Genomic DNA, 21749 nt, shown 5'->3' with positions numbered 1-21749 from the left:
AAGAGCCAATGAAATGGCATCTGCTGTGGACCTGTTGTGCCGGTAGGCAAATTGGAGTGGACTCAAGCTGCTCCTCAGCCAGAGTTGATATGTTTCATCACCAACCTCTCAAAGCACATCATCACCCAGTAATTACTCATTAGTTAAAGTCAAAGTCTAGCATACACTCCACTTTCTGAAGCTATTGTGCGGCACGGTTGCCAAAGTAAAGTCAAGTCAAAGCCAAAGTAAATTTATTATCGAAATACATACATGCTAACATAATCTACACTGACATTCATTTTCTTGTAGGCAATAAACAGGAGAATAAAGAAATATAATAGAATTTATGAATAAATACACACACAAAGACTGAGAAGCAACCATTGTGCAAAAGAAACCAATTGTGCAAATAAATAAAAGTTAAAAATACTAAGAACATGCGTTGTAGAATCCTTGAAAGGGAATCTGTAGGTTATAAAATCGATTCAGAGTTGGGGTGAGTGAAGTTATTCATGCTGGTTCAGGAGTCTCTTGGTTGTAGAGTAATAACTGTTCCTGAACCCGGTAGTGTGGTACCCAAGACTTCTGTACTTCCTGCCTGATGGTAATAGCAAGAAGAGAGCATGGCCTGGATGGTGGGTCCTTGATGGATACTGCTTTCTTGAGACAGCTCTCCTTATAGATGTGCTCAGTGGTGGGAAGGGTTTTGCGTGTGATAGACTGGCTGCCTCCACCACTTTCTGTCATCTTTAACCCAGACATTCCACCTCTCCCAGAAGTTCTGGGAGTGTCCCACATATTGATAGTGGCTCCGGAAATTATATACAATATCCTGGAAATCGATTTTTTTTGAGAAGGAGAGAGAGAACGAGCATCCTGATTGGTCTCTCTTTGTGCTAAGAGTGGTCCCCAACGACTGGGCCGCGAGGAAACAATATGATTTGGCGATATGAAACGATATGAGTCAGCTGCACCTTTCCTCATTCCCTGTCATGCACTGTTGAACCTGAACGCACGCGAGGGCATTACACACGCGTCATCCATGTCAGCACAGGAAGAAGATCAACTCCTCGAGCTTGCAAATGACGGCGGGCTGAAAGGTATGTTTAACATAACATCTGTGCTGGCATTCTGGATCAAAGTCAAGGCTGAATATCCTGAGACAGCCACGAAAGCACTGAAAACATTGCTTCCATTTCCAACATATCGCTGCGAAGCGGGGTTTACTGCAATGAATGCAACGAAAACAAAGTTGCGGAATAGACTGGACATAAGGAATCCCCTTCGAGTATCGTTGTCTCCCATCACCCCTCGATGGGACCGTCTTGTTGCAGGAAAACAAGTCCAGGCCTCCCACTGATTCAGCGATATTAGTGTGTTGCAATGATCTTATATGTTCATACGGGGAAAATATGCGCTGTGTGTTTAATATCCAAATGTTACTTAAAATGTGACGTATCACTATATTCATGTGAGGAAAATATGCGCTGTGTATTTAGTATTAAATTCGTTAGATAAACCCTTTTAGAAACGAAATTGAGTGTATTAGCCACTTATAAGTGACTTATTGTTGACTTATCATCCTATATTCCGGTCGTGATTAACACTCCCCCGCCCCGCGCCCCCAGTTGGCCGGTCCGCAAGAATATTGTCAATATTAAACCGGTCTGCGGTGCAAAAAAGGTTGGGGATCCCTGCTAAGTAGACCTATCAGTTTTCTCTGGGCGGGCTTTACAGTCGACCTCAAAAATAATGACAGTGTTGCTCGCTGCACTGTTTGCAACAGTGACTTTTCCATTGCCCATGGTGGGTTAAAATGTAAAAGACACGTTGAGGTGAGTTTAACAGGTGTCATTTGTTCATTAGCATAGCTAACGTTATTTAAACTAGCTGGCTGGCTGCTGAGGAGCTGCTCTATTGATGTCCTACGTGATGAGGCCAAACTCCCTGTAGACTTGCTTAAAGTTGTAATAGAATGAACATGATAATATAATGTACATTTTCTGCACATACCCAACTTGGTTTACAGATTAGAGAAAATCACTAAACAAAGTATTACATACACCTTTGGAGGTCGACGGGGTGGGGGGGGTGGGTGGATGCGGGGGGCGGGGGTGCTACCTCCCTGAAATGAGTTTTTGCAGGGTGGGATGTCTGTTAACCATTCCTAGACATTGATGTTTCCATACTAGGCCATGATGTAATCAGTTAGGAAACTCCACAGTTCATCTACAAATGTTTCTCAAAGTATTTGATGACATGCCAAATCTGGGCAAAGTTCTATGCAACTAGATGCATTTTTGTGATAGCAGTATGTGCTGGTCGCAGGACAGATCCTCTAATATGTCAAGGAATTTAAAGCTACTGACTCTCTCCACCTCCAATCTCATAATGAGGTCTGGCTCATCGACCTTCAGCTTCTTCCTCCAGTAGTCAATAATTAGTCCTTTCTGTGTGTATATTTTGGCTCCACTGGAGTCTCACCCTAATCAGCACATAGAGCCATAGAAACTGAAAGCCTGGGGAAGGTTATTCAATGCGTCAGACCATACTTACCAAAAATAGAGGTTTTCAGGTTAATCCTCTTGCTGTCTGGCTGAAGGCCTGTTGGTTGCAGCTTTTTAGATACAGATCCTTCCCAGGTTGCAAGTACCTGATTTGTTTACGTACAAATTTGTACATAGACTCAGCGGCCATTTTATTATGTACAGGAGTGGAACCCGACATGGTCCTTTGCTGCTATAGTTTATCCACATCAAAAAATCCCAGGAGATCAGCAGTTTCTGAGACACTCAAACCACCCCGTCTGGCACCAACAATTATTCCACTGTCAAAGTAACTTAGGTCACATTTCTTCCCCCATTCTGATATTTGGTCTGAACAACAAATGAACCTTGTTTGACTGTTTCTATGCTTTTCTGCATTGAGTTCCTGCCACATGATTGGCTGATTAGGTATTTGCATCAACAAGCAAGTGTACATAATAAAGTGGCCACTGAGTATGCAAATGAGCATTTGAGAGTGTGATGTGATGATTTGCTGGCTGCTGTATGGCTGCACTTATCTTGTGTTGTGTGGGAACTCAGTTCCTGGCAGTATCACTGTATCCCACAGAGAAATCTGAATGGTTGGGTTAAACACTCTGGTTAATTACAAAATTGCCCTTGATTGGACAATGTTTGTATTTAAATATATTGCCAAGAGGTCTCATTCCCAACTTGCAAACTGTTTGGGTTACAAATAGTTCTCAGGAAAGGAACTCTGCTCAGACCTGGGGAGGACCTTTACCTCTTCCAGTACTTTTTAAATGAAATGAGAGTTTCTGCCTCCACCACCCCTTCAAAGAGAGAGTTCCAGGTCTACACTACAATATGGATGAGGAGAAATCTTTACGCTCTCTTCAATCCTTCTGCCAGTCACCTTAATTCAATGTCCTTTTATTGACCTCTCCTCTAAGAGCTGTAGACTCTTCCTGTTTGCCATGTCTTGCCCTTTTATAATTTTATTCACTTCAGATGCGACTAGACACTCCTATTTCTTGTTCCTTTGTGTACCTAATTATGTTTCCTATTAAGCATGTCTGCCCTAAGCAAGTAAATTGAATGTGTTTCTTCACTTGGTGCCGGAACACTATCAATTTGCGCTGTTTTCGTTAGTTCAGATATCCCTGCTCAGCCATGTACAAACTAAGGTTCAATAACAATCTGTGATTGCAAAACCACAAAAAAAATCTAATATAATTATTGTAGCTTTGTTATGATATACGTAAACAAAAAGTGCATGATGTGTAAAAGATGATATCAGCAAAACGTCCTTTATAAAATCTTCGGTTAGTTACAGAGTAACCACATTTGATTTTGGTTATTGGAAAAGAGTGCTGAGGAATTAGTTGCAGTGATTAATTGACTCTTTTATCTGATGTTGGCTAAATATTTCGAGGTTATTTGGTTGAGTTCCACAATTAGACATTTAAAGAAGGTGAAGGTTTATGAACTGATGGTAAATTAGGTGAATTGAAAATTGTTTTGACATTATAAATAGCAGGGCACAGTGAATAATGAGATTGGGATCAGATCTTTTGTGTGTTTCCTGTTGTATAGAGTAATTATAAATTATGCATATGGTTAATTATAAATTTTCTGAGAACTATCTCTGTGACATGTTAGTTATATAAAGATCGGCTCATTTCTCCAGATCCTTAGAGTGCCTGGTCTTTGTTGTGACAGGTGGATTTTATCAGGGATAAACTCAAGTAATCCATATTCCATTAACAAAGGTGGAAAATTAAATGGAATTTAGAAATGGCTGAAACTGCTTTTCGTACAGCTGAGTTGTTAGCAAAATGCACCTTGAGGGCATTTGGTTCCCTGTTGTATGAACTATTGGTTACGTACACTAAACATATCGTCTGCAGTGTGGCTCATTCAACATTCAAAAGAAATGTAGCACCATGATCCTGTAAAACATTGTCTCGTTTTTACTGTGTACTGTACCAGCAGTTATGGTCAAAATGACAATAAAAAGTGACTTGACTTGACTTGAAAAGTATTCATGTCAGGTGTGATGAAGTGACAAGGCTAATGGAGTTCAGTATTTAGAAAAATGATCCCCTGAACTGATGTTTTCTTTATAGAGCAAAGCTTAAAAGACCTGGAAGCTTATAATTTTTAAAAGAGGTGAGGTTGATTTGTGTATTATTATGGAGTGTGTTCTTGAACCTAGGAGAGCTTGAGCGAATACTGTGTGCGGTACATATTCTTCAAGCTCCGTGTACTGATGACAGTTCCTTTTGCACCTTTGATCTAAACAAAAATCATGTTAATTAAGCTGAAAAAGTAAATTTAACCATTGTCTATTTAGGACGAGGTTTAGAATCAGAATTAGATTTATTGCCACTGAAATTTGTTTTTTTTTGTGGCAGTAGTAGAGCACGGACTTAACAAATTACTATAAGTTCCAATAAAACTAAAGAACTAAGTAGTGTTAAAGAAGAACTGTGAGGTAGTGTTCATTCAGAAATCTGATGGCAGAGGGGAAGAAGCTGTTCCTAAAACACTGAGCATGTGACCCTGATGGTAATAATGAGAGGAGGGCACGTCCTGGGAGGTGAGGGTTCTTAACCATGGATGTTGCTTTCTTCAGGTATCACCTTTGGAAAATGTCTTCGATGGTGGGAAGGCTAGTGTCTTATTATTCTGTGCATTGGTGCATGGTAGCTGTAAGGCTACCGTGAGATTTCATGTCAGGTGAACTCTTCAAGCATGAGGTTCACAGATACCTCCAGCTGCATCACACTTTAGAGAGCTTCCTTGCTCATTAATTCTGACATAATTCTCCACTTTAACTAAACACATACATAGAAGCTATTTCTTGATAATTGCAACCCCTTCTAAATTAAAGCTCCCCTATTCCCAGGGCTGCTATCTCTCTGATTTGTAGACCCTTGGAGAGTAGATGTTATTCAGACTCCAGCACAGTTGTGCAGTGGTTAGCGTAAAGCTATTACAGTGCCATGGTCGGGGATCAATTCCCACTGCTGCTTGTAAGGAGTTTGTATGTTCTCCCCATAACCACGAGTTTCCTCCAGGTGCTCCAGCTTCCTCGGACGTTGCAAAGATGTACGGTTAGGATTAGTGAGTTGTAGGCATGCTATTTTGACACCGGAAGCGTAGTGGCATTTGCAGGCTGCCCAGCACAATCCTCACTGATTTGATTTCATGCAAATGATATATTTCTCTGTATGTTCGATGTACATGTGACAAATAAGGGCAGATAAGACAAGGAAGTTCGAAGAGCAGAGTGTTTTCTGATTGGCAACGTGAATAGTGGCCTTATGGTGAAGATCCTGTATTACATTCGGTTTTAGTTTGGTTAGTGGAGCTGTTTAACGAACCATAAATTTTCATTTTCCCTTGAGCATAATACTCAGTTTTGTTCTTGACTCATGAAAGTTGCATTTTCTAGATGAAGAAAACTAGATTGTCACTGACGTCTAGTAAAGGGCTTGCTTTAGTTTTTATTTGAAGATGCCATCTTCCAAGCCACACCTGGAGAATTTTGGAAAACGGTCGGTCGACGAGCTCCAGCAATGGGAACTCATCTGCCATAAAATAAAACGCAGTTTGATTCCCACTTGCAGATAGGATCGCGATAGAACCCCAACCACCTTGAAAAGGAAGAAAAGAGACATTAAGGAGAGGAATTCAAGCTGTTTCCTCAGATGAGCTCAAAGAGGCAGCCACTTGGCGCCTTCTTATCTCCATCCATGGAGGGGAATGAACAGTTGATCTTTTGGGTCACCCATTAAATGACAGCAAGGGTGGAAGGGTTTGTATTTGAAGGGAGGAGAAAGTCTTTATGTATTAAAGTGAAAAGTACAGGAATAAAATTAATGCAAATGTTAATGGAATAGTTAGATCATCACTTGATGCTTTTGGGAGAAGTATCAGAACTCAAGGCACCAGGTGCTTCATACTGATGTATTTGAAGAGTCCAGTTTTGTGGTATAAATTTAATAATTGCATGCTCTCTGCAATGTTTAATTTTATTTCCTTGTTCCATGTGGTTTTCATTTCTGTCAGGAAGTTTACTGAAACAATATTGCATCATCGTAATTGCAATATTAAAACTATTGTAAGACAGGAGTAAATCAAAATGTAATGTCAGTGTATGAGTCAGGGAGCATAACAGGCAGTGGAGAAACAGCCCGGGGAGAGTGAGCAACTGGTGACTGGATAGGTCGTGTGACGGAGGAGGCAAAGTGATGGAGATGAGGGATGGGGGAGCAGTGGGAAGAGAGGTAAGAAAGTCGGGGAGAGGAGTGACAGGAGGAGAGAAGATGGAGTGGAGCAGAGACAATTGGGAGAGTGAGGAATGTTGGAAGGAGGCTGAGGCAGGGATGACAGGTGTCAAAGTGGTTTTGAGAGTATTATGGGGAAGGTCAGTGTGGCAGAGGAGGCTAGGAAGAGTGTGGCAGAGGAGGCTAGGAAGAGTGTGACTAGCCTCTGTAAGTGTAGTTTGTGAGGAAGTAGATGGTTTTGTGTATGTGTGTGTTTGAATCCATCCAGTAGAACCTGGTCTCTGATTGTCTCTGTTCACTGGTCCTTGCTCCGTTCATTGCTCCTGTAGAGAAGAAGTCATCATCCTGATACAGTGGTGTCAAGAAAACAACCTCTCCGTCAATGTCACAAAAAGAAAGGAGCTAGTTGTCGATTACAGGAGGAATGGAGGCAGGCTAGCCCCTATTGACATCAAGGAATCTGGGGATGAGAGAGTGGACAGCTTTAAGTTCCTTGGCATACATATCACCGAGGACCTCACATGGTCTGTACATACCAGCTGTGTGGCGAAAAAGGCACAACAGTACATCTTTCACCTCAGGCGGTTGAAGAAGTTTGGCATGAGTCCCCAGATCCTAAGGACTTCCTACAGGGGCACTATTGAGAACATCCTGATAGGCTGCATCACTGCCTGGTATGAGAACTGTACCTCCCTCAATCACAGGACTCTGCAGAGAGTGGTGCGGACAGCCCAGCGCATCTGTAGATGTGAACTTCCCATGATTCAGGACATTTACAGCGACAGGTGCGTAGAAAGGGCCTGAAAGATCATTACGGACCTGAGTCACCCCAACCACAAACTGTTCCAGCTGCTACCATCTGAGAAACGGTACCGCAGCAAAAAGCCAAAACCAACAGGCTCCGGGACAGCTTCTTCCACCAGGCCACTGGACTGATTAATTCACGCTGATACAATTGTATTTCTATACTATATTTTGTCCTGTTGTACATACTGCTTATTACAAATCACTATAAATTGCACATTTAGACAGAGACGTAATGTAAAGATTTTTATTCCTCCTGTATGTGAAAGATGTAAGAAATAAAGTCAATTCAATTGGAACAGGACCGCACTGTGCCCAGCATATGTGGTAGTTGGTGTACAATGGCCACCCAGCATTAAAAGATTTCATACAAGGGTATCTTCGACTCCCTGCTTCATTGGAAGTAACTCATCCTCGACACAGAAGGATGGCCTTAGAATGAGTTGAGTATTGGGTGCGTCACATACAAAATGCTGGAGGAACTCAGTAAGTCGGGCAGCATCTCCGGAGGGGAATAAACTTTCAATGTTACTCAAACTAGCATTTTGTTTGTGTTGTTCAGGATTATCAGTATCTGCATAATCTCTTGTGTTGGTGAATTTTTGGCAAATTTTTCTTCTTATAAGCAGTTGTGCAGAATGTGGGTAGACTTAACAATACCCACACCCTGCAAAATGATAAGACCATAAGACATAGGAGAAAAATTTTTGACGCCCTTACTAATTAGATACCAATCAACCTCTGTTTTAAATATACCCAATGACTATTGTATAGAATATTATATTGTATATCCAAGCCATCAGGCTGATCAACACCTCCACCCACCACAGCTCTACCACCACCACTACGTACACATCAGCTGGTGTCGCTGTATATGCGTATGTATATAATAGTTACTTGTGCATTGTGTTTTGTAGGATTGATTTTATCTTTATACTTATTGTGTTCTTTTAATTGGGATCTTTATGGTTATTGTGTTTTTTTATACTGCATTGGATCCAGAGTAACAATCATTTCATTCTCCTTTACACTCGCGCACAGTAAACAATCTTGAATCTTGACTTGGCCTCCACAGCCATCTGTGGCAATGAATTCCAGGGAATCTCCACCCTCTGGCTGAATAAATTCCTTTAAGGGAATTATTGTAATTTGCAATACTTATTTAATTTTGAGCATTTCTTTCTTCTGTTTTTATATGTTTAAAATAGGACTGGGTAATCTGGAAATGTCTTGCTGACCCTTCATCTAAGTGTACTTTAATGCTGTTTACTGTCTGTACAAACCACAGGTATTTCAAAAGGAAGAGATTGAACCACTTCAGGCGGTGCTCCAGGAGGTTAATAGGCTTGGCCAAGGGTTGATCCAGAGCGCGGCCAAAAATACCAATATCCAGAAGTTGGAACATGATATTGAAGAAGCAAATGTGCGGTGGAACACTCTCACCAAAAAGGTCTGTCCTCTTTCTTTTGCCATCCAGTCTCCTTATACTGTTCAATGCTTCCACCTGCTGCCTGTACTCGGGTTAATCTGGATTGGTTAATATGTTCGCCAGGTTGCGGAGCGAGCGGCCAAGCTGCAGGAAGCTCTGTTGCATTGCGGCAGGTTCCAGGATGCACTCGAATCTTTGCTAAGCTGGCTAGTGGATACGGAGGAACTTGTAGCCAACCAAAAGCCACCTTCAGCTGAATTCAAAGTGGTAAAGGCTCAGATTCAGGAACAAAAGGTAATTCAGCAGGGTGAAACGAATTGTGAACAAGTATGGGGACACCGCTGGAGATTGGCACTTTTAACAAAGCTTTTTTCTTTATTGTGGAATTACTTTTAATTCACTCACTGAGAGCTTGCCCTATGCTGTGGGATGCTACAGTTCTTAAAACTCGCTTAAGCAGACTGTGACTTTAAAACAGGGAAACACAATGTACAAGTGTCACTATGCAGACATCACTCCCTTGCAGGCTGTGATGTGATGCCTGCAGGAGTTGGCCAGAGTGTAATAGGAAGGGTCCTAGCATGAAGCTTGTGCTAGAGGTGGGTGTGGGAGCACAGTGGAGGTGGAGATGGTTTGGTGGGGGTAAGGTTTGAATGTTATCCCATAACTGAGAGGGATAAGTGGGAGAGTCCTCATTCACAGCGACAATCCATACACGGAGATTCTACCTAGAAATTATTTGTTAAAGTCATATCTGTATTGTCCAGTTCTGTGTGTATGTTTGAGAGCGAGAGAGATTAGATTAGGTTTATTTACCACATAAACATTGAAATTTACAATGAAATGTCTTTCACATCAACGACCAACCTGGTCCAAGGATGTATGGGGGCAGCCCGCAAGTGTTGCCGTGCTTCTAGCGCCAACTTACTAACCCTAACGGATATATCTTTGGAATATGGGAGGAAACCAGAGGTTACAGGGAGAACGTACAAAGTCCTTACAGAGAGGAGTGGAATTAAACCTGCTTTTTTGGTGCATAAAGCATTATGCTAACTGCTACACTAAATGCCCCAAGGTACAAATGCTTACGAGTATGTGCATAAATGTGTGTTCATGTAGGTGTTTTAATGTGTGTGCAAGGATTCATCCACTACAGAAACCAGCTTCAGGTGAATTGATGTATTTAAGTGAAAATTAGATGAATATGTTTGTGAGTAAGGAATAGAAGGGTGTTCTAAAGAAGGATAGGAAGCGGCTTGTATGGATCATAAATGATAAATGACATAACTTCATTCTTTGTACTAGTAACTCAGTTATAGTTATTGCCTTGCCGTCTTAATTTGCAAGGTGGTTCAATTGAAAGTAATGCCATACTGTAGGTAAGGTACTGAGTGATTTTCGAAGGTAATTGAGAACTGGTAGTTATTCGCAAAACTTGCAGTTAATGATTGAAGTTGAATGGTTTTTAACCTCAGTACTAATTTGTGATTGGTATTGGCAGGAGGTGAGAGGGGTTAAAGGGCAGTGGAAGAAAGTGAAGTGGGGGCATGAAGTGGAAAGGCAGGTTACATCAGAGGAAGAATGTGGAGGGGCTGCAGTGTTTAGAAGGGGAAGAGAATGGAAAGCAGGAAAAAGGGCAATTTACGCTGCTCGGTTTACACGTAGGGTAGTTTACAAGCAGCAGGTGAGGGAGCATATACTGTAGCATAGAGTGGAGTAAAGAGTCAATGTGTGGGGTCGAGAACCTTCATCAGGACTGGCTGTGCTTTTCTGGTATCTGCAGAGTCTTTTGTGTTTTAGTTGGGCAAAACGTCACTTTGGCTGTAGTGATAGAATTGTTTCTTTGAGCCTATCTCTCTGTGTGCTGTGCAGTTCGCAGTGACTGACATTTATTTCCAACTTTACCTTGTTCTCTGGCCACCTATACTGAATGCAGGAAACACGTGCGCGTGCGTGTATATACACACACACACACACACACACACACACACACACACACACACACACACACACACACACACACACCCCTACCTACCTGTCATGGTGAATGAGAACTTTGTACTCGAGGCTGGGTGTGAAGGAATGTGTAGATTAAGAAATTAGCTGCCTTGCCCAGTAATTGACTGGTGGCTCTACATGACCTCCCACTGGAGTGGGCTCTGTCATTTGTACAGAATTCACAGTTTGTTGATTTGTACAACATTCACAGTTTGGCCATTTGTACAGCATTCACAGTTTGGCCATTAGTACAGCATTTACAGTTTGGCCATTAGTACAGCATTCACAGTTTGGCCATTTGTACTGTATTCACAGTTTGGCCATTTGTACAGCATTCACAGTTGGGTCATTTGTACTGTATTCACAGTTTGCCCATTTATACAGCATTCACAGTTTGCCCATTTGTACAGCATTCACAGTTTGCCCATTTGTACAGCATTCACAGTTTGCCCATTTGTACAGCATTCACAGTTTGCCCATTTGTACAACATTCACAGTTTGCCCATTTGTACAGCATTCACAGTTTGCCCATTTGTACAGCAGTCACAGTTTGCTCATTTGTACAGCATTCACAGTTTGCCCATTTGTACTGTATTCACAGTTTGCCCATTTATACAGCATTCACAGTTTGCCCATTTGTACAACATTCACAATTTGGCCATTGGAAAAGCATTCACAGTTTGCTTGGATCACTGAATAAAAATGACTAGCTTGCATCCCTCTCCCAGTGGAGTTGAAGTCTTTGGCAATTTTAAAATGTACACTGACTCAGTAAGACATCTTTTGATGAAACATTGCAGTTGTACCTATCAAAGTTTCATCACTTAAATGGCCAAAGATACGTATCTGAGTTAGCTACCAAGACCTTTGAAATCCCAGGGTTGAGCCTAGTGTATGTTGAGTTCATTAATCTAGTTCAGGGTGAAAATTTGGGGAACTGTAGCTTCAGTTTCCCTGGTCTGGGAGGATTAAAACTTGTCAATCGATCACCTTCTGGACCCATCTCATCCTTGCCTCTTTTCTCTCTGTACTTCCTTCCTATTTCATTTTATTTATTTGGAGATACAGCACAGAACAGGCCCTTCCAGCCCAAGGTGCTACACCAGCCAGCAACCTACCAATTTAACCCTAGCCTAATCAGAGGACAACTTACAATGGGTTACTGACCAGTGTGACTTTGTCAGAATATGGGAGGAAACCGGAGCACTGGGGGAAGTCCAGGCGTTCGTGGGGAGGAGAGTACAAACCCGTCACACTGACCGCTATGCTACCATCTTGACCACCCTTGGTCCTGATGCAGGGTCTCGACCTGAATCATCCATAATTCCTTTAGAGATGCTGCTCGACCTACTTTTATTGTTACTCTTGCATTCCCCAGGACAAAACTTTGTTAGCAATTGCTCTGTGTCCTTCAGTACAACCGGAAATTTCACATCACTCACTAAAATGGTGGATGATCTGTTAACTCCGATCTGTTCAACAGATACAGATGGCTTCATCTCATTTCCCTGTGCCAGGCATTTCCCCTTTAAACATAGTGTTTTAGAACTGCAAGTGCTGAATTGTTTCTATCAGTAACCAATTGTCATGAAGGAGTGTATTGTACCTGATTGATTACCCTGGCAATAATGGGCAGGGTTTTCTGGTGGCCACCCATTGTTATTCTACTTCCCATTCTCTTTTCGATGTATCGGTCCATAGCCTCTTCTACAGCCACGATGAAGCCACTCCCAGGTTGGAGGAGCAACACCTCATATTTCTTCCGGGTAGCCTCCAATCTGACACCAGGAACATTGATTTTCTGACCTATGGTAACTTCTCCCCCATCCCTCCCCTCTCTTTTTTATTCCCCCTCTGGCGCTCCTCATCCTCTTTCTCGCATGATCCACTTTGCTCTCCCATTAGATTCCTCCTTCTTCAACCCTTTACCTCATCCACATATCATCTCCCAGCTTCTTGCACCATTCTACCCCCCCACACCCAGCCACCTTCACCCTCACCTGATTTTACCCATCACCTTCCAGCTTGTACTCCTTCCCCACCCCCTGCCGCCTTCTTATTTTCTCTCCAGATGACGAGCTTCGGCTCAAATTGTGGCTGCCTGACCTGCTGAGTTCCTCCAGTGTTTGTGATTTCTAGCACCTGGATAGCCTGTCTATGATTACCCGATGATACTATTATGTGGGAAGTTACATCATAAATTCACTTGCATGTTACACCGTTAGAATGAGTGGTTTTGATCACATTTAGTTAACAATATTTATGGTTAAAAACTTAAGTTTAGTAGGCATATCTAGAAGAAATTTTCGAGTGGAAAAAGGATGCAACCGTGGTTGACAAGAGAAGTCAAAGCCAAAGTTAAAGCTAAAGAGAGGGCATACAAGGAAGCAAAAATTAGTGGGAAGACAGAGGATTGGGAAGTCTTTAAAACCTTACAAAAGGAAACCAAGAAGGTCATTAAGAGAGAAAAGATTAACTATGAAAGGAAACTAGCAAATAATATCAAAGAGGATACTAAAAGCTTTTTCAAGTGTATAAAGAGTAAAAGACAGATGAGAGTAGATATAGGACCGATAGAAAGTGATACTGGAGAAATTGTAGTGGGAGATGAGGAGATGGCAGAGGAACTGAACAAGTATTTTGCAGCAGTCTTCACTGAGGAAGATAGCAGGATACCGGACACTCAAGGGTGGCAGGGAAGAGAAGTGTGCGCAGTCACAATTACGACAGAGAAAGTACTCAGGAAGCTAAATAGGCTAAAGGTCAATAAATCTCCTGGACCAGATGGAATGCACCCTCGTGTTCTGAAGGAAGTAGCTGTGGAGATTGCGGAGGCATTAGCGATGATCTTTCAAAAGTCGATAGATTCTGGCATGGTTCCGGAAGACTGGAAGATTGCAAATGTCACTCCGCTATTTAAGAAGGGGGCAAGGAAGCAAAAAGGAAATTATAGACCTGTTAGCTTGACGTTGGTGGTTGGGAAGTCGTTGGAGTCGATTGTCAAGGATGAGGTTACAGAGTACCTGGAGGCATATGACAAGATAGGCAGAACTCAGCATGGATTCCTTAAAGGAAAATCCTGCCTGACAAACCTATTACAATTTTTTGAGGAAATTACCAGTAGGCTAGACAAGGGAGATGCAGTGGATGTTGTATATCTGGATTTTCAGAAGGCCTTTGACAAGGTGCCACACATGAGGCTGCTTAACAAGATAAGAGCCCATGGAATTATGGGAAAGTTACATACGTGGATAGAGCGTTGGCTGATGGGCAGGAAACAGAGAGTGGGAATAAAGGGATCCTATTCTGGTTGGCTGCCGGTTACCAGTGATGTTCCACAGGGATCAGTGTTGGGGCCGCTTCTTTTTACGTTGTACATCAACGATTTGGATTATGGAATAGATGGCTTTGTGGCTAAGTTTGCTGACGATACGAAGATAGGTGGAGGGGCCGGTAGTGCTGAGGAAACGGAGGGTCTGCAGAGAGACTTGGATAGATTGGAAGAATGGGCAAAGAAGTGGCAAATAAAGTACAATGTTGGAAAGTGTATGGTTATGCACTTTGGCAGAAAAAATAAACGGGCAGACTATTATTTAAATGGGGAAAGAATTCAAAGTTCTGAGATGCAACAGGACTTGGGAGTCCTCGTACAGGATTCCCTTAAAGTTAACCTCCAGGTTGAGTCGGTAGTGAAGAAGGCGACTGTAATGTTGGCATTCATTTCTAGAGGAATAGAGTATAGGAGCAGGGATGTGATGTTGAGGCTGTATAAGGCGCTGGTGAGACCTCACTTGGAGTACTGTGGACAGTTTTGGTCTCTTTATTTAAGAAAGGATGTGCTGACGTTGGAGAGGGTACAGAGAAGATTCACTAGAATGATTCCGGGAACGAGAGGGTTAACATATGAGGAATGTTTGTCCGCTCTTGGACTGTATTCCTTGGAGTTTAGAAGAATGAGGGGAGACCTCATAGAAACATTTCGAATGTTAAAAGGCATGGACAGAGTGGTGTGGCAAAGTTGTTTCCCATGATGGGGGAGTCTAGTACGAGAGGACATGACTTCAGGATTGAAGGGTGCCCTTTCAGAACAGAAATGCGAAAAAAATTTTTTTAGTCAGAGGGTGGTGAATCTATGGAATTTGTTGCCACGGGCAGCAGTGGAGGCCAAGTCATTGGGTGTATTTAAGGCAGAGATTGATAGGTATCTGAGTAGCCAGGGCATCAAAGGTTATGGTGAGAAGGCGGGGCAGTGGGACTAAATAGGATAAAATGGATCAGCTCATGATAAAATGGCGGAGCAGACTCGATGGGCCGAATGGCCTACTGCTCCTTTGTCTTATGGTCTTATGGTCTAGTAGGCAGAGAAACACCAGAGAAAGGGGCCATTCAGTCCTTCTGAATGCTGGCTCTCTGGAAGAAGTAGTATTTTTGTGTCACTTTCTGCATTCCTTTTCCCCACAGCCCTGTGGAGTTTGTTCTTCTCAAGTCTTTATCTGATTTGCTTTAGAAAGTTCCAGCTGAGTGGTTCCACCATTCCTTCAGGCTGTGCATTCCCGCACGTGCGTTTTGTAAGTGCCAATAAAAACAATGGTGAAAATCAGCCACTAAGATGAAGGTTGCAGAGCTTCACTCTAACTTTTTAGTAATTGTTGAGACTTGTTGATCAATAATCTGATCCTAAACTGTTTCTTCCAATAAGCTCCTCCAACACTTACTGGATGACCGCAAGCCAACGGTAGAGATGATCAAGCGGGAAGGGGAGAAGATCGCCGAGTCAGCTGACACCATGGACCACGACAGGACTTTGAACCAGCTACAAGGTCTGGGTCGTAGGTGGAATTCCCTTCTGACCAAAGCCGAGAGCAGGTATGAACAAACCTGTAGATCTAGGTACTGTTATATAGGTGGACCTTGTCTACTTTTTCAACAATGGATGTCGCTCATGGCTGATCTCTTCATTAACTACTACAGCACACCTCTGCTCCACACACTGTAGTATCCATGGGTAGTAAAAGAGATCTTTCCTGGGTTTAAATATAAAATTTTATCTGCATCAGTTATTTCAGTGTGAGAGTTCCACATTTCTCTCATTCCTTATGAAGAAATGTCCCCTTCTCTCTTAGTAATTTCACTCTGATATTGTGAAAATATATTTATAAACAATTAAAGAAGAGATTAAAGACTAGCTTTATTTGTGACATATACATTGAAAACTGTGTAGTTTGCATCATATTAAATCAGTGAGGATTGTGCTGGGCTGCCCGTAAGTGTTGCCGTGAACCCAATGCCAACACAGCAAGCTCACAACTCACTAACCCTAACCGTATGTCTTTGGAATGTGGGAGGAAACTGGAGCCAGTGGAGAAAACCTATTTTGAATACAGTCAAGTAAATTTATGGAACTACGTTTGTACATATTTACAATGGTAGCTCATGCCATCCAGCAGAACCCCTTTGAAGGTTCAATCCTGGTGCTTGTTCCAAAAGCCTCTAAGTATAAACTCCAGACACCCGAAATATACCCCTTCATTACAGTATTGAAGGATAGCTCCATGAATATACAACGAACCAGAAGTGACAAAATAGATCTGTCCAACTCATTCCATAACCCAGCCACCTTCTGTGTGGAGAAACTTGCTCAGTCCTGATGGAGGGGCTTGGCTCGAAACATTGACGGTTTGTTTGTGGATGCTAACAAACCGACCCACTGTGTCTTTGGCTTGTGGAGGGAAACTGGAGTATCGGGGGGAAACCCATACACAGTTGCACTAATTGTTACATTACTGTGGCTTGTTAACATGATGTTGGCATTCCTAACCATTCCTGATTGCCTTTGAGGATGCAGTTTGCTGGAGTCATATGTGGGTCAGATCAATAAGGATTGCTGATTTCCTTCACTGAGGAAAATGAGGAACAGGGGCATTGATCGTGTGGATAGCCAGAGGCTTTTTCCCAGGGCTGAAATGGCTAACAAGAGGGCGCATAGTTTTAAGGTGCTTGGAAATAGGTACCAAGGGGATGTCGGGTAAGTTTTTCACCCAAAGCGTGGTGGGCGCCTGGAATGCACTGCCAGTATTGGTGGTGGAAGCAGATACAATAGGGTCTTTTAAGAGCCTCTTAGTTAGGTACATGGAGCTTAGAAAACTAGAAGGCTATGCACTAGGGAAATTCTAGACAGTTTCTAGAGTAGGTTACGTGGTCAGCACAACATTGTGGGCCGAACAGCCTGTAATGTGCTGTAAATTTCTATGTTCTATGCTGCCTGACCTCCTGAGTTCCTCCAGCGTTTTGTGTTTGTTGTTGTGCATTAAGTGACAGGGATTCATCTTTAACAATGTGCTAATAGCAGGAACATGCATCTGTTGTTTGAATGGGACAGAATTGGAATATCCCAGACCCATTGATTGGTTAGTAACCACTAAGACTATGTTCACACTACGCCTACGCCGGACAATTTTGAAAATGCCGGTTTCAAGTAAATACGACAGGCGACCACACTACGCGTTTTTCAAAATATCTCTGTCCACACTAAAACAGATATTTGGGTGAATCTACTCCTACTGTGCATGCACAGACACATCTACAGAAAACAACTGAAGAGGAAACAGTATAATATTTACGTTTCTGCAGCGGCGTTGTGTTATTTCCATTGGTCAAAAACTAGCGTACCTACAACGACAGCGAAAGAAAGTTTTCAACAATGTCTTCAAGGAATACAAAGAAAACTTGGAAAATCAGACCGGACTTCTTCATTTAGACAGACAGTGAAGTCGAGCTGTTTCTGTGAGTTACAAAGGACTATAAGGTCAGCAAAGCAGTGGAGATGTTTAATTCCAAACAAGCTATTAACATAGACAATAGAGTAAACAACACACACATGAAACCGTCCTCTACCCACGATCAACAATTACAAAATGTTAAATGGTCAACTCGACATAGACTACCAATCCCACATCAAACCCAAACCTATCAGGAGTAGAAGAGGGCACTCAACTCAATTTGAAATACTAACTACTAAGTCAGATGTGTACAGCAATTCATTTCCCCCCTGCACCATTAAAGCATGGAATAATCTTAATCCTAACACAGTCACACAACCAAACCCAATTAAATTTAAGGCAGCTTTTCTTCTTCAAAAATCTCCTTCTTAAGCCCACCCTTCGCCACCTCGAGTTTAAATTCCATGTGAAATATTTTGGAGGATCGAGAACCAAGAGAGTAGAATCTTCTGCCGCCAGACCTGCGCAGTATTTCTGACATTAATATTTTTGAAGATAGACTCAATCAAATCAATTTAGGGGATCTAGTCAAAAAAGCTCACTTTACAATTTAACTCTCACACCGTTCACACTGACTGCACGTTATAACAGCGGTGGTCAGTCAGCGACAGTGCTGGCCGGCTTGGAGACCCCGGGGTACAGGAGATCGAGGGTACAACCACCACAGACTGGGAGACCGGAGGGTACAGGCAGAAGAACAGAGGATGTAAACAGAGAAACCGAGAGGACCAGCTTGAAAGCCACCTCCCGTTTAAATTCCATGCGGAATACTTTGGAGGATCAAGTGTTACGTACCCCGTAACTGGGTTGCCAAACCAGCAGAAATGGATCACTCAGTTGGAGTCTGGAGTACTAGAACTAAGAAAGTTTTATTACAGAAACAAGCAACACAGTAATCGAAAGGATAATAAATGCAACAGTTCAGTGATGATAAACACACATGTGCACAGAATTAAGATAACAGCATCAATCAAGCTCTATCGTTGTCTAGGGGTGAATGACCAATTTCAAAATGACTCAAAGTTCAGTTCGCAGTAATCGTTGCCATGGCGATGGACAAGGTGGGGAAGAGAGACATAGAATAGGAACAACTCATCATTCAGCACAGCTTCACTCACAGATCAGCGAGATGGCACACAAACAGCATTTGGGCGGGTCCTTGGTGATGTCACCTGAGGTCACCGACTGTGACCCCTCCTCCAGATGCGGTCGATCCTCTGCAGTGAACCCGGCACCCAGGCAAGGGCGGACACACACCGGGTTCCCGCTGATCGTACCTTTCCACCCTTGTCGTTGTCTGGGACTTCTCACCCACTCGTGAGAAGCGCACCGCTTCCAGGGTCTCGTTACCTCGGGTGGCGTGTGTGTCTGTCTTAGCGAACCTGTCCCTTTTTATCCCCCTGCTGGGGTATCGCCTGTCCATCACTTCAAACAGTTCAGGGCTCAAAGGGGGGAGCCGCTCCAGACAGCTCTTCCTCCCACATCCCTTCATTACACATCTCCAGACGCTGCTCCATTGTTCCTTATCTCTCCTTCCCCTGAGGGCAGGTGGCAGACCAACTGCTGATGCCACTGATGCTAGCCCAGGCCAGCAAACATCTTAATTTTATGTGTATTCTCGTAACACAAGAACCAAGAACCAAGAACAGCCGTGCGCTGCTTGCACAGTACCAAGCAGAAGCAGAAAAAGCATTGTTGTTGTGTTGTCATGACAAGGTTTTTAAATCTCTTCATCTACCCCGTCCACATTACAACACGAAACAACTTACACACTCTGGAGAGTGTTTTTGAAAATCTCCATTTTCGGGGAATGAAAACGCCGTTTCAGTGTGGACGGAAGGTCAAAACGAAGAGAAAAAGCTTCGTTTTCAAAATTATCCGGTGTAATGTGTACGTAGCCTAAGTATCAGTTGAAGTTAAATTGTGTACAGGTTTCATTTCCTGATGACTTGTTCTCATTTTAGTTAACCCATGATTATGCTGTCCATAATTTCAGAATGTTCCCTAAAAGATCCAAAAAGAACAATCACATTGGTCCTGCTATTTCCCTGTAACCTTTTCGGTTTGACAGGTGTATCAACTGGTTCTGTTTCTACACTTGGGGTAACTTACAGTGGAGAGCTGACATTTCTTTCCATTGTGGAAAGAAATGGGAGCACCAGGGGAAATCCCTACAGTCTGCAAACTGCACAGCCACCACTCAAGGCCAGGATCGACCCCTGATCCTCTGAGCAATGAGGCAGCAGCATCTCCCACAGATTGGCTATCGTCAGAAAGAGGGCAGATACTGCACCTCAGGGACACGCTACTGGCTGTGAAGCCCTTTGCGTCGTCCCGTCACTGTGAAAGATACCTTACCGATGCATGCCCATCATTGCACACATTTCTTCTCTTGTAACCTACAGACAGCGGCAGCTGGAGGCTATCTTGGTTGTGGCTCAGCAGTTCCATGATACCATGGAACCCTTGATCGAATGGTTGTCGGCTGCGGAGAAGAAGGTTACAAACTCCGAGCCTATTGGAACTCAAACAGCTAGACTACAGGAACAGATGACCCAACACAAGGTAAACATTCAGCCAGCTGCAGCATCATACTTTTTTGTTCACTTTTATGTTATGTCATTACATAATTTGCTTTTTTTTTAAAGTATTTTCTGTTTCCATGTTTCATAATCAGTTTATATTTCTTTTTGCGGCTTTTCTCATGCATTTATACACCCTATGTAGGCTACAGAAGATGATGTCGTCAGTCATGGTAAACAGTTGCACCAAGCGATAAGCATTGGTCAGTCATTAAAGACAATGAGTTCCAGAGATGATAAAGATATGGTGCAGGGAAAGCTGGATTCCGCCCAGACTCGTTACATTGAGGTCCAGGACAGGTGTGGCCGCAAAGCTGCCCTGATCCAGCAGGCTCTCTCCAATGCCTGGATATTTGGGGAGGAGGAAGTTGAGGTTCTGAACTGGTTGGCTGAAGTGAAAGACAAACTTGACAATGTGGCCATTCAAGACTGCAATCCCGAGCACCTCCAGAAACAACATTCGGACCACCTGGTATTTCTTTTCGTTATGCTTTATATTTAATTTCTCCATAAACTTTTCGTTCAATATAATTTTCCTTTTGTGCTGCTTTTTCTTCTGCCTTGCTCAGTTCTAAATAATATAATTTCTCCTGGAGCCTTCTGTTTCCTCTGTTGACCAAACCTGTTCTGCAATAACAGAATCTTCACGAAGACATCCTTCTGCGGAAGCAACATGTTGATCAGGTTATCCAGAACGGGCTGGCTCTACTGAAGCAGACAACAGGTGAGTACCTGGTAACGACCCTGACTTTGGCTATGCCATACAGACCAAAAAACACTACAGCACAGTACAGGCTGATGACCTTTTCGAAGTTCGAAGTTCAAAGTTCCAAGCTTCATTTATTATCAAAGTATGTATGCAGTATACAACTCTGAGATTCGTCTTCTTCAGCTGGCCACGAAACAAAGAAAGCCATGGGAGTTGTTCAAAGAAAATCAGTAACCCCTCTACACAAAAAAAGTTTGGCAACTGACAACACAATCAACCCCCCCCATGTTAAAAAAAATTGTGCAAATGGCAAATTGATCATCAATCCCCCACCATACATGAAGGAAAAAAAAAACTAACAAATCATGCCAAGTGGCAACAAGAAAGAAGGGGTAAAGCTCAGAATGTTAAGAACATTGAACTGAGAGATTTGAACTACAGTCCACTCTTAGGTCAAAGGTTTGACCGAATCTAAGGTCAATCTAACCCTTCCCTCTTACATTGCCCTCCACTTTTCTATCGTCTATGTGCCTATCTAAGAGTCTCTTAAATGCCCCAAATATATCTGTCTCTACCACCAACTGTAGCAAAGCATTCCAAGTACCCATCACTTTGTGTTTTAAAAAAAATGCACTTCTGACACCCCCCCTCCAAAACTTTCATCTAA

At 42.7% G+C, this 21749-nt stretch overlaps 1 protein-coding gene across 13 annotated transcripts in view; it reads left to right on the top strand.

Annotated features, from left to right (window-relative positions):
* dst (dystonin) overlaps window positions 1-21749 on the top strand; it is a 637976-nt gene that overhangs the window by 487254 nt on the left and 128973 nt on the right. For 11 of the 13 annotated variants that reach the window (XM_063040140.1, XM_063040054.1, XM_063040111.1 and 8 more), the window contains 6 exons: window positions 8874-9035; window positions 9138-9308; window positions 15712-15878; window positions 20197-20356; window positions 20519-20845; window positions 21013-21097. In XM_063040140.1, coding sequence (XP_062896210.1) covers window positions 8874-9035; window positions 9138-9308; window positions 15712-15878; window positions 20197-20356; window positions 20519-20845; window positions 21013-21097 — 1072 coding nt within the window. The remainder of the gene's footprint in view (window positions 1-8873; window positions 9036-9137; window positions 9309-15711; window positions 15879-20196; window positions 20357-20518; window positions 20846-21012; window positions 21098-21749) is intronic. The other 2 variants (XM_063040095.1, XM_063040127.1) reach the window with 1 other exon arrangement.

Source organism: Mobula hypostoma, chromosome 2 (assembly GCF_963921235.1).
Source record: "Mobula hypostoma chromosome 2, sMobHyp1.1, whole genome shotgun sequence".
NCBI lineage: Eukaryota > Metazoa > Chordata > Chondrichthyes > Myliobatiformes > Myliobatidae > Mobula > Mobula hypostoma.
Note: the sequence above shows the minus strand (reverse complement) of the source record. Positions and strands in the feature narration are given on the sequence as shown.